The sequence below is a fragment of the Eschrichtius robustus genome, chromosome 8 (assembly GCF_028021215.1).
Source record: "Eschrichtius robustus isolate mEscRob2 chromosome 8, mEscRob2.pri, whole genome shotgun sequence".
In the NCBI taxonomy this organism is placed as follows: domain Eukaryota; kingdom Metazoa; phylum Chordata; class Mammalia; order Artiodactyla; family Eschrichtiidae; genus Eschrichtius; species Eschrichtius robustus.
In genome coordinates, this window is record NC_090831.1 from 17,156,623 (window position 1) to 17,173,031 (window position 16,409).

General features: G+C 37.5%; 1 protein-coding gene across 1 annotated transcript in view; it reads left to right on the forward strand.

Annotated features, from left to right (window-relative positions):
• COG5 (component of oligomeric golgi complex 5) overlaps positions 1-16,409 on the forward strand; it is a 296,956-nt gene that overhangs the window by 210,604 nt on the left and 69,943 nt on the right. Inside the window, exon 12 of the mRNA XM_068550382.1 lies at positions 10,219-10,423. Coding sequence (XP_068406483.1) covers positions 10,219-10,423 — 205 coding nt within the window. The remainder of the gene's footprint in view (positions 1-10,218; positions 10,424-16,409) is intronic.

Genomic DNA, 16,409 nt, shown 5'->3' on the forward strand with positions numbered 1-16,409 from the left:
CAGAGAAGAAAAAGAAATAAAAGGAATCCAAATCAGAAAAGAAGAAGTAAAATTGTCACTGTTTGCAGATGACATGATACTATACATAGAGAATCCTAAAGAGGCTACCAGAAAAATACTAGGACTAATCAATGAATTTGGTAAAATAGCAGGATACAAAATTAATGCACAGAAATCTCTTGCATTCCTATACACTAATGAAGAAAAATCTGAAAGAGAAATTAAGGAAACACTCTCATTTACCGTTGCAACACAAAGAATAAAATACCTATGAATAAACCTACCTAAGGAGACAAAAGACCTGTATGCAGAAAACTATAAGACACTGATGAAAGAAATTAAAGATGATACCAACAGATGGAGAGATACACCATGTTCTTGGATTGGAAGAATCAACACTGTGAAAATGAGTATACTACCCAAAGCAATCTACAATCCCTATTAAATCCCTATTCAATGCAGTCCCTATTAAACTACCAATGGCATTTTTCACAGAACTAGAACAAAAAAATTCACAATTTGTATGGAAACACAAAAGACCCCGAATAGCCAAAGCAATCTTGAGAAAGCAAAACAGAGTGGGAGGAATCAGGCTCCCTGACTTCAGACTATACTAAAAAGCTACACTAATCAAGACAGTATGGTACTGGCACAAAAACAGAAATATAGATCAACAGAACAGGATAGAAAGCCCAGAGATAAACCCACGCACATATGGTCACCTTATGTTTGATAAAGTAGGCAAAAATATACAGTGGAGAAAAGACAGCCTCTTCAATAAGTGGTGCTGTGAAAACTGGACAGCTACATGTAAAGAATGAAATTAGAACACTCCTTAACAGCATACACAAAAATAAACTCAAAATGGATTAAAGACCTAAATGTAATGCCAGACACTATCAAACTCTTAGCGGAAAACATAGGCAGAACACTCTATGACATAATTCACAGCAAGATCCTTTTTGACCCACCTCCTAGAGAAATGGAAATAAAAACAAACAAATGGGACCTAATGAAACGTAAGAGCTTTTGCACAGCAAAGGAAACCATAAACAAGATGAAAAGACAACCCGCAGAATGGGAGAAAATAGTTGTAAATGAAGCAACTGACAAAGGATTAATCTCCAAAATATACAAGCAGCTCATGCAGCTCAATATCCAAAAAGCAAACAGTGCAATCCAAAAATGGACAGAAGACCTAAATAGAAATTTCTCCAGAGAAGATATGCAGATTGCCAACAAACACATGAAAGGATGCTCAACATCACTAATCATTAGAGAAATGCAGATCAAAACTACAATGAGGTATCACCTCACACCCGTCAGAATGGCCATCATCAAAATATCTCCAAACAGTAAATGCTGGAGAGGGTGTGGAGAAAATGGAACCCTCTTGCCCTTTTGGTAGGAATGTAAATTTACACAGCCACTATGGAGAACTATATGGAGGTTCCTTAGAAAACTAAAAACAGAACTGCTGTACGACGCAGCAATCCCACTACTGGGCATATACCATGAGAAAACCATAATTCCAAAAGAGTTATGTACCACAATGTTCATTGCAGCACTGTTTACGTTAGCCAGGACATGGAAGCCACCGAAGTGTCCATTGACAGGTGAATGTGTAAAGAAGATGTGGCACATATATACAATGGAATATTACTCAGCCCTAAAAAGAAACGAAATTGAGTTTTTTGTAGTGAAGTGTATGGACCAAGAGTGTGTCATACAGAGTGAAGTAAGTCAGAAAGAGTAAAGCCAATACCGTATGCTAACACATATATATGGAATCTAAAAAAAAAAAAAAGGTTCTGGCAAACCTAGGGTCAGTACAGGAATAAAGACATAGATGTAGAGAATGGACTTGAGGACACGGGGAGGGGGAAGGGTAAGCTGGGACAAAATGAGAGAGTAGCATTGACATATATACACTATCAAATGTAAAATAGATAGCTAATGGGAAGCAGCCGCATAGCACAGGGAGATCAGCTCCTTGCTTTGTGACCACCTAGAGGGGTGGGATAGGGAGGATGGAAGGGAGACACAAGAGGGAGGGGATATGGGGATATATGTGTATACGTGTAGCTGATTCACTCTGTTATGCAACAGAAACTAACACAACATCATAAAGCAATTATATTCCAATAAAGATATTAAAATACATATATATATTATTTGATTTGCATACATTTCATAGCTCTGTCCACTGAAAAGCCCTAGAAATAGTGACCATTTCATTAGTACTGAACCCTTCTAACACCGATGCTGTGGTTTTAAAAGTTGATTTCCCATTAAAAGAAATTACAGGTCCTTGGAGAAATGACTGATTTTCGGTCTGGGGCAAGAAATGTGCAGGATAATTTTGTAACCCCATATACTAGAAAGCAAGGAAGATATGAAGACCAAGACTATTAGGATTGAATTAATGGGACTCAGGAAGTAACTTGAATAGATAATCTACCAGAGAAGGAATAAATTTAACATCAATAAGGATAACAATCACAAGTGATTTAAATCCATCACGTACGTCTAAATTCATGAATTCATAATGATGTAAGTAAAGAAATACTTATTGCTTACCCTTGATGATACCACTCCTTACTTTGAATAGTGGTAAATAAAGGGAAAAGAAAATCATTTTTCCTGCCTTTCCTACAAACGATATCTCAGAGAAACCGAATAATTGATTTCATAAGTTTTTATTTATAAAAATATCACCTGTAATAAATGTACAAAGAATGTGTACAGCATCTTCATTTTGCAGTCTCTTAGTAGATCTGGGCAATGATTATTAATGGACTGTTAATATAAAAAAGGTAAATGGTACACAAGTTCATATGCTACATATGCAGTAGGCTTACCAGAAATTATTGACCCTGGAATCAGATCAAATCTCTTATATATTGCATTGGTTTTCAACTTGGTTGCACATTAGAATCACTTGGAGTATGTTTAAAAATCTCATAGCCTAGACCGCAATTACATTAAAGTCTCTGGGGTGAAACCCAAGCACCAGGATTTTTTAAAGCTTCCAGAGTTGTTTCAATATGCAGCCAAGGTTGAAATGTACTGTTTTAGATCCAGCTGATAATGTACAGTAAATACAGGGGTCAGAGGGTGCAATCAGCAGAATCCACACTGTGGGAAGCTGTATAGGATATATGACCCAGTTTCTTAAATAAAGAATTAAAAGGAATAAAAGGAAAGAGAGGAACGATAGATGGGGCTTGATGATATATCAACTAATTATAATATATGGACTATTTATGGGTCCTAAATCATACAAACCAAAAAAAAAAAAAAAAAAAAACACAAGTCAACCATGTAGATGCGATCGCTGATTGTTAATTTTGTAAAGTGTGATAAGAGAACTATGGTTTTTTTTTAAAATTTTTATTTATGTATTTATTTATTTTTGGCTGTGTTGGGTCTTCGTTTCTGTGCGAGGGCTTTCTCTAGTTGCGGCAAGCGGGGGCCACTCTTCATCGCGGTGCGCGGCCTCTCACTATCGCGGCCTCTCTTGTTGCGGGGCACAGGCTCCAGACGCGCAGGCTCAGTAATTGTGGCTCACGGGCCCAGTTGCTCCGCGGCATGTGGGATCCTCCCAGACCAGGGCTCGAATCCGTGTCCTCTGCATTGGCAGGCAGATTCTCAACCACTGCGCCACCAGGGAAGCCCGGTTATTTTTTTTTTTAAATAGTCTGTACTATCAGAGATACATGCTGAAATATTTATGGATGACATGATGTTTGTAATTTGCTTCAAAATAACTGGCAGTAGTGGAGGAGGATTGGGTAGGGTTATAGATAAAACAAGATCAAGTTGATAAGTTATGGATACGTAGAGGTTCTCTTCATATTATATGTTTGAATTCTATAGTAATAGTTTTTTTAAGTTTCAAGGAAAATATTTAAGGCAGAGGAAAGAAGTCAGCAAAGAAGAGTAAGAAAAACAAATCAGTAGAGTAGAAAACCCCAGAGAGAATGGGATGTGGAGAGTTTCACAAAGGAGAGAGTGATCAATGGTGATCCAGTGAGAGAGTGATCAACAGCGATCCAGTGAGAGGAGATCAGAAAAGTACCCACTGTTTTTGGCAGTCAGAATGATACTGTAACTTTTCCCAAAACAGTTTCCATGGCACTGTGGCAGTTGGAAGTCTGGTTGCAGCCTGGAGGAGGCAAGGAGTTGTGTGTAGACTGCACTTGCAAAGGGTGACAGGGCAGCGGCTACAAGTAAACTGTTAAAGGGTCAGGGGGAAGCATTTGCCGTGTTATTTGTATTTTTGTTTTTTTTAATACAATGAGAGCATGTTCAATCTTCTTTTTTTTTTAATTGGTTGGAAGCTGAAAATACAGAAGAGAATAATAGTCTTGGAGGAGATGAAATGGGATGAGATTAAGCATGGAAGTTGAAGAATTGGTCTTGTATAGAATGGACAGTTGTTCCTGTGAAGAAAGTTGAAGACTAGAAACATTTATAGGGGAATAGAGGGTAAGAAGTTGAAGGTGACCTTTATTTTTGTTGTGACTGTTATATTTATTGTGAGATAACGAGGGTGGTCATCTTCATATCATAAATGCATTCAAGGTTAACTAGTTAAGAAGTTGGAGGAGAATGTGTATGCTTTATATTCCTGCTAAAAGGAAAGGTTGTGGTAAAGAATGCATACCCAGTTGGTATTGGATTCCATGACTTTGTGCTGCTGCTATTATGAAAAACCACAAAACAAAACAAAAACAAAACCTGAGAAACCTCCTAGGGACCATAGCCAGTTATTTTCAGACAGTTACTCCATCCTAATTAGGTGTGTGTGTATATATAATTTGTGTATATAGTTCGCAAGTGGCTAATCTTAGGTTGTGTGTGTGTGTGTGTTTTAACTCAGATTCTTCGTTCAAAGTTTAATGCTTTAGGCTTTGATCAGATTTTCCATTTAAAACTTGAATTTTAATATCTGTTCATCTTAAATGGGATTTCTTTGAGTTTTAAAAAGGTCTCTTTTCTATTCTGATTTTAGTTTTATTAAATCATAATTCTAAAATTAAATCAGAAGGCATATTAATCCTCAATAAAATTATTTACAATCAGTTTTAGTTCATATAAACATTCATTTCCTTTTAATATATGTCTTGGACCATAGTAGATTTCCGGGACTTGGTAGGAAAAGTTCTTCTTATGAGTAATAGGAAAACTCATTAACTTGGGTACAACTGACTTACTCATATTTCACTCTGGTACTTTAATTTACTTCTGAACTATTTCTGTATAGTGTGTTTGGGCTGTTTTTTCAACAATACTTTAAACAGGTTTTTTTTTTAATATGAGACTGTCTTAATTAGGAAGGAGTAATATAGTCTATAATATATTATTTGAAAAGTATTTATATATTTGAAATATAGTATTTGAAAAGTAGCTGTTTATCAGACTGCTGTATGGCCCTGAACATTTGACTTTTATATAATTTTTGTTGATGTGAATAAAGTATGGTTCATTTTATTGGAGCAGGTAGATTCTAAGATGGTCCCCAGTGATCCCTGCCTCCTGGCGTTTACACCCTTCTATAATCTCTTCCCCTTGAGTACAGGTACAACTTGCTTAGGTATACCTTTTATAGGTATAGAATATGCAAAGGGGATGTCCCTTGTGTGATTAGGTAACATAAGAGCATAACTTCCATGTTGCTAGCAAGTTTTCTCTATTGCCTTCTTGGATTACAAGCTTTGATGAGATAAGCAGCCATATTGGGGAGGTCCACTTTGTGAGGAACTAACATTGACCCCTTGCCAACAGCAAGCTAGGAACTGAGACCCTAAATCCAGTTCAGTTCATAAGGAACTGAATCCTGGCAACAACCACATGAGCTTGGCATCATATCCTTCCCCAGTTGAACCTTCAGATGAGACTCCAGCCATGGCTGGCAACTTGATTACAGCCTTATTAGAGACCCTGAAGCAGAGGACCCAGTACGTCTGACCCACAGAAACTATGAGATAATAAATGTGTGTTTTTAAAAATAAACAGCTACATATGTGGCAAGTTCTTATGTAGCAATAGATATCTAATTCAATTATGAAACAGATAATATTTTCCAAGACATACTAAACCCAGTATACTACTAGCCTCCTTTACTTTCATAGTGCTAGGTGATTTATGTGCAAGGCTGACAGTTGTTATTGGGAATTGAGCCAGTTAGGAAAGGAGTGAACTAGAAATGAGTAGCAATGTACTTAAAAAAGAGGGACTCAACCTAGGTGTGGAGGCTGACCCTCTCGGGCCAAGGTATCTAAAGAGCTTGGCAACTTGCTAAAATAAGAGCAGCGACCTCTACTGGGATAACCTACCTAAAGTCCTTTGCATTTGCTGTTTCTTCCATCTGAATCATTCTTTCCCCAGATATCCAGATGGGTCATATCCTTGCTTCACTTAGAGAGGCCCTCCCTGTCTGCAATAAATAGACTACGACTCCCTATCACTATCTGTTCTCTAACCTTGCTTTATTATTCTTTAAAGCACTTAACACTGCCTGACATTATGTTACATACTGATTTGTTTATTGTCTTTCTCCTTCACTAGAATATAAGCTCCTCATGGGTAGGAACTCTGCTTATTTTGTTCACTACTGCATATGCAACATTTACAACAGTACTTGTCATATAGTAAATGATCAGCAAATATTTTTTGAGCGGATAAATCTACCTTCCAGTTTTTACATTGACCAGAATTTGGTTGTCTGAAGGTTGGTGGGAGTTTTAAGGAGTGATGCCTATTCTTGGTCAGGACCCCAGTTAGTGGCTGAGAGATGAGGTATTCAGTCTTCACACAGGGAGATGCAGTGGCAGAAGCATATATACAGGCTGATATTTAGCACAACTGCTCAAGACTAAGGCAAGAGCTGTGAGTGCTGCAACTCTGGGATTAAGCAAACATCAGGGTTGAACCAGGGGGTCTGGGGGTAGTGAGGCAATTAAGTCTAAACTGTTAGAATCTGGAGAAATGATTTAATTCCATACCTAGACCCCTCTTCATTCTTTTTTCAGTTCGTTTGTTCATGCAGTAATTCAGTGCCTTGTGTTATTCTAGGTAAAGGAAATACAGAGACAGGTCAAATAATATCCTTGTTTTCATTAAACTTGCATTCTAAAGGAGGAACATGGTCAACACAAACTAATAAATAATTTCTTATAGTGTTCATTGCTATGGAGAAATCATCATAAAAGAAGGTACTGGAATAAAGATGAATTTCATCTCCATGTTAGTGCTATGTTGGAATCACTAGTTATTACTCAAAAAAAAGAGTTGCTCACACGGGGCATGCTCTGAGTAATGAATTACTAAGTAACTGGGAATTAGTAACTGTCATTTTCTATCTATAAATGATTTCTTAGATTATTAAGGTGTGCAGTGTGTGTTCTACATTTATCAAAAAAATAATTGATTATAATCAGGTTTATAGGTAATTGATGTGAATACTTGATAACCACTTATAAAAGAAAGTAAGGTAGAATTTAGCTTTGGGATTTACCACAATATTTATTTGTAAGCTTTAAATATGTTTGACTTAAGTATCTTTGAATTGATTAGTCAGTCACATTTACTGAGACAGTATAGTCAAAGTTCAGCTCTCTGAAACCCTCAACAGTGATTTGTTCTATACAGATAAGATTTCTGTGAAAGTAAGTATGCTGTCCATTAAAAAGCAAAACTTAGTTTATCATTAAGAAATATTTATTTAATTTCTACTATTTCAGGCACTGTGTTAAGTACCAAATATGCATTGAAGAAAACAAGTATTGTCCTTGTCCTCATGAGTTTGCGGTCAAGTAGGGGAAGCATACTTTAAACAAGTAAAATTAGAAATTGTGGTAAATGTAAAGAAGACAAAGAGCAGATTGTTATGAGAATATAACAAAAGGAATATGATTTAGATTAGAGGAGTTCAAGAACCATGAAGGATCTGAGGTTTTAACCCTACTTAAAAAGGCTAGCCTGCCGAAGTGTTCTGGATATTGTCAGAAGACATGAGACTCCTGGGTCAGAGCAGAACTTTATTACTCACAGCACAGCAAGCCGCGTGAGTATGGGCATATCTGTATGTTGGTTCCCTGTGCCTCCAGGCCTCCTGGGGAGACGCAGTTTGGGCCCATGTGAATGGTACGTATGCTGTGAGTTTGTGTCACAGGTGAGAACTTTAAGCTTGGAGAATGTACAGCTTTTGCCGTAAGCAGTAAGCAAGCCTGCTCTTTGTGTGCAGGGCAAAGTTACCTCATGTTTCAAGGTTGCTTGCTACAAATGCAAACCTGATAAATGGCCTGGATAAAGAGCAACCAGGGCCTCTCATTGGCATACCTTGCAAGAATGTGTGGGGACACTCAGGCCATGGTGAATGACCTCTTCATCAGCAAGGAGAGATTTCACAGAAGTCCTCTCCAAGATTTTTTTTTTAAACAGCTTTACTAGAGTATAATTGGTATACAGTAAACTGAACATAAAGTGTACAGTTTGGTAAGTTTTGACGTATGTGCACACCCATGAAAGCATCACAAGTCAAGATCAATGAATGTATTTCTCACCCGCAAAAGTTTCCATGTACCCCTTTGTAATTCCTCTCCCCGCCATCTCCTTTCTTCTTCCCCAGGCAAATTCTGACCAGCTTTTTGTCACTATCTATTGGTTTACCTTTCCTAGAGCTGTGTACAGATTGAATGATACAGCATGTATTGTGTATTCTTATTTGTCTTTCATGCTGCATGATTGTTTTTAGATTCATCCATATTGTATTATGTATTTACTTCTGTATAGTATTCCATTGTCCAGATATACTGTAGTTTGTGTATGCATTCACTTGTTGATGAACATTTGGGTTGTTTCCAGTTTTGGGCTATTACAAATAAAGGTGCTTTGACTGTTCATATAGAAGTCTGTATATGGACATATACTTTTTTTTCTGTTGGCTAAACATGTAGAAGAGGAATAGTTTGACCATATGGTGGGTATGTCTTTAACAGTTTAAGAAAATGCTAGGCTGTTTTGCAGAATGATAATACAATTTTTCCATTCTACCAACAGTATACAAGAGTTTCAGTTCCTCTATCCTCACCAACATTTGATTTTTTTTTTAATTTTTGCCATTCTAACAGGTATATGGTCATATCTCATTGTGATTTTCTTTTGAATTTGACTCCAAAAGCAAAGGCAACAAAAGGAAAAATAAACAAGTGGGACTATATCAAACAAAAAAGCTTCTGTACAGCAAAAGAAATCATCAACAAAATGGAAGGGCAGCCTACTGAATGGGAAAAAATATTTGCAAATCATATACCTGACAAAGGGTTTATATCTAAAATATACATAGAACCCATACAACTCATAGCAAAAAATCAAACTATCCCGTTAAAAAATGGGCAAAGGATCTGAGTAGACATTTTTCCAAAGACAACATATAGATGGCTAACAGGTATGTGAAAAGATGCTCAACATCACTAATCATCAGCAAAATGGAAATCAAAACCACAATGAGGTATAATCTCAAACCTGTTAGAATGGCTAGTATCAAAAAGACAAGAAATAACAAGTGTTGATGAGGTTGTGGAGAAAAGGGTGGGAATGTAAATTGATGCAGCCACTAGGAAAGAGTATGGAGGTTCCTCAAAAAAATTAAAAACAGAAATGATCCAGCAATTCCACTTCCAGGTATTTATCCAGAATTTAAAAAATATTTCTGTTACTGATTTCTAATCTAAAACTGTTTTGGTTTTCATACTTTGTATGACTTGGAACCTTTTAAATTTATTTAGACTGTTTCTTGGCATCAGAAATCGTTGATTTTGGTAAATGTTTCATGTGTACTTGAAAATAATGGCTACTTTGCTGTTCTGGATAATGTATTCTATAAATGTCAATTACTGATTTTCTGTGTACTTGTTTTATCATTTATTGAGAGAAAGAATTAAAATCTTCAACTGTAATTGTTGATTTGTCTATTTCCTTATAGATTAAGTTTCAAAATATATGGTCCACATATCACGTGCAGTAAATAGTCTGGGAGGAAAATTACTGTTACTGGCATTATTCTGAAAGACCTTATTAGAACACATCTTTGGTTTGTCCTATAGTATAGGCTATTTCTGGCACCATCTTCACATACAAAAGAAATTTTTATTTGCTACATTTTATTTTTTAATCATTTAATCTAATCCATTTTATTGTTTTGCTTGGCAGCTTCTATGTTTTTGAAACAGGCATTTGAAGGAGAATACCCTAAATTATTGTGTCTTTATAATGACTTATGGAAGCGTCTTCAACAATACAGCCAAAGTATTCAAGGAAATTTTAATTCAAGTGGAACTGCAGACCTCTATGCTGAATTACAACACATGGAAGATGATACACAAGACATATTCATACCAAAGAAGCCAGATTATGAGTATGTTTGTTTAATCAAACCTGTTTGTTGGCCTGTTAAGGATTTTGTCTTTTATTTTTATTATAAGTTAGAAAATGGGAAAATGCTAATCTTTGTGAATACTTGTAATGATTACTATTTATTTATTTACTTTAAAAGACTTCACAATACTTTTAACTGAAGAAGTCGAAATTTATCCTTAGTTGAGCAGCCTGGTTCCTGATTAAGATTCGTTTTAAAGTATATCACCAATTAAGGTGAATAGAAGCTAAGAGATGAGCATATGTGGTCATTATCATTTAATTGATATTATAAGATAACCTGTAATTACATCAGACAGCATCATTATTGATGGACCACTGGCATGAATGTGATATAAAAGGAAATGGTTAAAAAAAAATAAAAAAAAAAAAAAAAAGGAAATGGTGTGTTCAGGAACTATAGCGGAAATAAATCTTATTCTGGGATGGATTCTCCGTCTGGTGGGAAAAAACTAAGTACAGTCAAAATTAAACCTGAAAATCTCTTAGATTATTCATGAAATACAGTATATGTAGCCATATTTATAAGCCACATCGGAAAAATTGTACCATCTCAATAAGCTTAAACCAGCCAGCTTTCCTCCTAAATTGAAAAAGAGTATTGTTTTCAGATTTCTCTTTGAGCACCAAATCAATTGATTGGCTTGCACACCATCTTTAAACACTAGAATCATTTATTGTGATGAGACTGACTCAAGTAGCAGTAGATTCTGATCACTGACCTTGTAATAAAAAGGTTAGATTTATGAGTGCTATTTTAATGTTTATCTTAAAAAATTTTTCTCCTGAATACTTATCGCTGAATTGTATCCACTGTAGTAAGAAGTTCTGACTGGTAAAATAGAGGAAGTTTTGACTGGGAAAACAAGTGGCATAAGGGTAGGCTGGTATGATAGAAGGAGACGCTGTTGTTCTCTTCAGTTACTCTTTCATGCTAAACATGGAGATTAGGTGAGGACTAATGGAACGAGGGGACAAGAAGACTGAAAATTTATCTGTTGATATTCAAAGATCTTGTAATGTATTAAGGTTTTTTTAAGTATACAAAATAGCATATATAGTATCATTGTATTTCTGGCTTAGTTTTATTTTTAAATTCATATGTTGGCACTGAAAAGCTCTGGAAATGTACATAGCAAAAGGTAATAGTGTTTTATGTCCAAGAGGTAGAGTTTTTATTCTGTATTTTCTGCTTTTACTTGAAATGAGCATATGTTACTCGTGGGGATAGAGGAAAGGCAGTAAATGCAATGTAGAGAAAAAAATCAGAATTAAAAAAAAACCACTGTGTTTTGGGACATCATTATCACCTTTTGGAGACTGACTTCAGTAAGGTGGGGAAGAGGACTTATGACCTATATTCTTCTAAGAAACCAAAAAATAATGAGGATATAATAAGGAAACAATGACAATATGATTTATATGTTCTTTTGAGAAGTGAGGCAAGAAACAAACATAAATTTGACCATGGTAGCTGAGCCAAAGGAAAGGTTTTTTGTTGTTGTTTTTAATGATAGAGGGAAAGCTGAGAGTTTTTATAGATAGAAGTAACCAGTGGAGAGAGAAAGTGAAGAAAAGAGATAATGAATGGAACGAGACCTTAGAATAATCTGAATAGAATCAAGGCACAAATAACCAGGTTAACATAACATTTTTCATCATCGAGTATTCATGCTGAATTTTTGAGAGCTGTTCTTGCTATGAAGAAGACAAAACAAGATAATGTGACAGTGTTTTATATAGGGTGGTCAGAGAAGACCTCTATGGAAAGGTAACATTGGACCCAAGATCGAGATAATGTGAAGAAATCAACCATGGAAGATTTGGAGTAAGATTTTTGCAGGCAGAGAGAAGAGCAAATTTAGAGTCTGAGAAAATTAAGATGGGGAGGTTGAGAAATAGAAAGCTGAACACGAAGAATGAGGGAGAGTGTGGGGTAAAAAATTGGGTCAGAGAGGAGGGGAATGTAAGATCATGTAGGGCTTTACTCACCATGATATGGGGTTTAGAGTTTATTCAAAACACTGGAAACCTTTGCTTTTAAACAGAGGAATGATAGGAACTGATAAACATTTAAAAATTAGCATGCTGGCTTCTTTGTGGACAACTAAGGGGGAGCGTCACCACATTGAAAGAGAAGCTGTTTTGTTTATCCAGACAGGAAATGATAATGGCTTGAAGTAGGATGAGTGGATGAGATGGTGAGAACTGGTCAAATTGATTCGAGATGTAGTGTAGAGGGCAAGCCAGTAGAAATTGCTGGTAGCTCGCATTTGAGAGGAAAAGAAGAATCAAGGATATGTGTGGACAAGGTGGGAGAAGCCTAATGATTGGAAGACGTTGTTGCATCGAGTGGTGGTTTTTTGTTTTGTTTCGTTTTTGTTTGTTAGTAGGTTTTTTTTTTTTTTTTTTTTTTTTGGCCATGCCACACGGCTTGTGGGATTTTAGTTCCCTGACCAGGGATCGAACCCAGGCCCTCCACGTTGAGAGCGTGGAGTCCTAACCACTGTACTGCCAGGGAATTCCCCATCGAGTAGTGTTAAGGTTTTTCTTTTGAAACTGTTGAATCAAAGATGCAAATTGAGTTGTTACAGAGTTGTTGAAAATGTAGTTGAATGTGAATCAGGGCTAGAAATACATATTTGAGAGTCATCACTCTGCAGATCTTTAAAAATCATGGGACTGGAGGAGATTCCATAGGGAAGATACATATAAAGAGAAAAGGGAACTTTGGCCCAAGATATGCACTCCAAAATTTATAGATTGTGCAGAGGAGTGGCAGCCTGCAAGACTAAGAAGAAAAAAAATGGTGAGATACGAGGAAAACTGAAAGTTATGTGGAACTCCAAAGAATGAGTTCATTTCAGTCAGAGGAGGAATGGTTAACTGTGTCACATGCTGTTGAAAAGCTGAAGAAGCTTAGGACTGAGAAGTGACCTCCTGATATACCAAAATAAGGTTATTCAAGGCCTAGATGTGGAATGGTGGATCAAAAGCATTATTAGAATTGATGAAAGACAGAATGGGAGGAGATTGACTTCTGGGATGACAGCCGTCCCCACTCCGCTGACCCACCCCACAGTGAATCTGGTGAAAACTATTAAAAACCAAACAATTTGAAGTGTCTGGAAATGGTTTTAAAAGCAAACAGCAGGGCTTCCCTGGTGGCGCAGTGGTTAAGAATCCGTTTGCCAATGCAGGGGACGTGGGTTCGAGCCCTGGTCCGGGAAGATCCCACATGCCACGGAGCAACTAAGCCCGTGCGCCACAACTACTGAGCCTGCATTCTAGAGCCTGCAAGCCACAACTACTGAAGCCCACGCACCTAGAGCCCGTGCTCTGCAACAAGAGAAGCCACCGCAACGAGGAGCACAGCAACGAAGAGTAGCCCCCGCTCGCCGCAACCAGAGAAAGCCCACGCAGCAACGAAGACCCAACGCGGCCAAAAATAAAAAAAAAAAATTAAATAAATAAATTTATAAAAAAAAAAAGCAAACAGCAAATTAAAAATCATCGACTCAAGAAAGTCTATGAAAATTCGGTAGAAAGAATTCCGTAAGAGCCTGTGATATTAGAACCAAGACTGTTGTTCCTCCCTCCCTCTTCCCAGCTCAGCAAGGCATAGGCTCCACTCAGGACTGTGACAGCCAAGAACAAAGGGCTCCCTCCCCCGCCACTCCTAACTGGAGGGCTTTCTTTCTAAGAAGAGCAGAACTTCAGCATTTCTCATCCTGCCCTCAGTTGCCAGTTAGCTGAAGTGAAGCCTCAGACAGATGAGATCAATAGGTGGGTGCTTCCTTATTGTGCACAACACCCATGTGTTATGTATATGTTATCACGATAAAAACAAAGCATATTAAGCAAATTTTTAAAAATGTGTTCACACACAAATTTGTAATGAATGTTTATAGCAGCGTTCATAATCACCAAAAGATAGAAACACCCAATATGTCCATCAGCAGACAGATGGGTAACCACATGTGATATATCCACATATGAATGAAGGAATGAAGAACTGACATGTGTTACAACATGACTGAACCTTGAAAAAATTATGTTAAGTGAAAAAAGCCACATATAAAACCGATATATGCTGTATGATCCTATTCCTATGGAAGTTAAGAATAGGGAAATCTATCGAGATATAAAGCATATTAGTGGTTGCTTAGGGCTGGGGATGGGGTGAGGGGCGGTAAAGGGTTAAAGCTAAAGGATATGAGTTTTCTTTTGAAGGTGATAAAAATGTTCTAGGATTGAGCATGGTGATGGTTGCACATACCTGTGAATATACTGAAAACCATTGAATTATACACTTTAAATGGTTGAATTGAATGTAAATTAAATCTTGATAAAGCAGTTTTAAAAAAAAGAGAGAACGGGAAAGAAGGATGTAGGTAATTCTTCTGAGAGGTTTTGATATGAACAAAGGAATAAAGCTACTCTTTCTTTGGGATAAGAGGAAAATCGCCGAGGGTAGGTGAAGTTACAAAGGAAAAAATAAGCTAGCATCAGGTTGATGAAGGTCATTGCCAGTGGTTTTGGTCTTAGTGTAAAGTTGAGGCAGATGGTCAGCTGTGGAGAGTGAAGGGCTGCAGAAGTAGAATTTTAATACCTTGAGCTTCAGGTCTTCTTGGAATTAAGAGGTTTGCATAAACATTTAATACAAACAATTTACTTTTTCTCTGCAATACATGGAACGCTTAGCAGCAGATACAGAGACCATCTAAATGAGATTTTCTTCGTAAGAGCTTTGACAGGAAGGTAAATTAGAAAAATCAGGATGCTAATGAGAGCACCTTGAAGTGGTGGGCTGATGGAGGATGAGCGTAGGGTTCCATAGCGCTGATCACTGTAAGGTCAAAGAGCAAGGTCTTTTGAGTAAAATCTAGCACTTTTATTGATATACAAAGCCCAGCATGATTTGTTGCATCTGTTTTCTCTTAGACCTCATCTTGTACTGTTCTCCTGTCACTTAAGTGCTCTGCTTCTCTAACTTTTTGTCAAACGCAGCCAGGTCTAAGTCCCTTCTCAGGGCCTTTGCGCTTGTTCTCTCCCTATAGAAAGTGCCTACCCTGGAAATCTATATAATTTGCTCCCTCTTTTCCCTCGCATCTTCTCAGGAAGCTTTCCCTTGCCTCACCCTATGTAAAATTGGATTAAAAAAAAAAACAGTCTCTGGCTTCCTTACTTCCTTTTTCTCTTAGAATTTTTTACTCTCCATTGTATTCCGTAGTTAACTCATTTAAAAATTTTATTTCTTTTTTTGTGTGTTTCTCAGAAGCCTTTTTTTTTTTTTTATTAGTTTTTATTGCAGTAGAGTTGATTTACAATATTGTGTTCTCAGAAGTCTCTTTAAGGGGACAGGGAGTTTTTTTTAACTGACTTCATTGCTACATTTCCCGCATCTAGGAAGTACCTGGCAAATTGTAGACATTTGAGAGAATTTGTAGGCGGGAAGGAGATAGCGGCAAGTGGGGGCGTGGAAAGTTGTCTTCGAGCTTGGAGACGTCAGAGGTAGAGCAGTTCAAAACGATGACTCCAACATGGAAGCTCCATAGTAAAGCTAAAATGAACGTAGGCTTCTAGTACAGGACAGGTTTTAGAAAAGTTGTTTGTTTTGACATTGTAATCACCAAGGATCCTTTTTTGCCCGCCCCCCAGATTCTTCAGGTTTTCCAAAACTAACAGGGTGGAGTAAGGTAGGGAGCAGGGGAGGCCGGCAGCCGCTGGAGCAGGGCTGGGGTGAGGCTGTGCTTTGCCTCCACCTGCGGCCGGCCCCCTGCCATGTCGTTCTTCTGCTCCTCCTTCATCTCTGTGTCAGCAGGCTGGTCTCCGGCAGCGACCGCAGCCTTGGTCTTGCTCTCCTCTTCAGCCAGCCTCTCAAACATGTTGGCATAGAGCTGCTTCTCCCCTGCGAGCTGCTTGAGGATTGGCTGCTGGCAGATAGCCAGCTGGGCCTTGGCAGC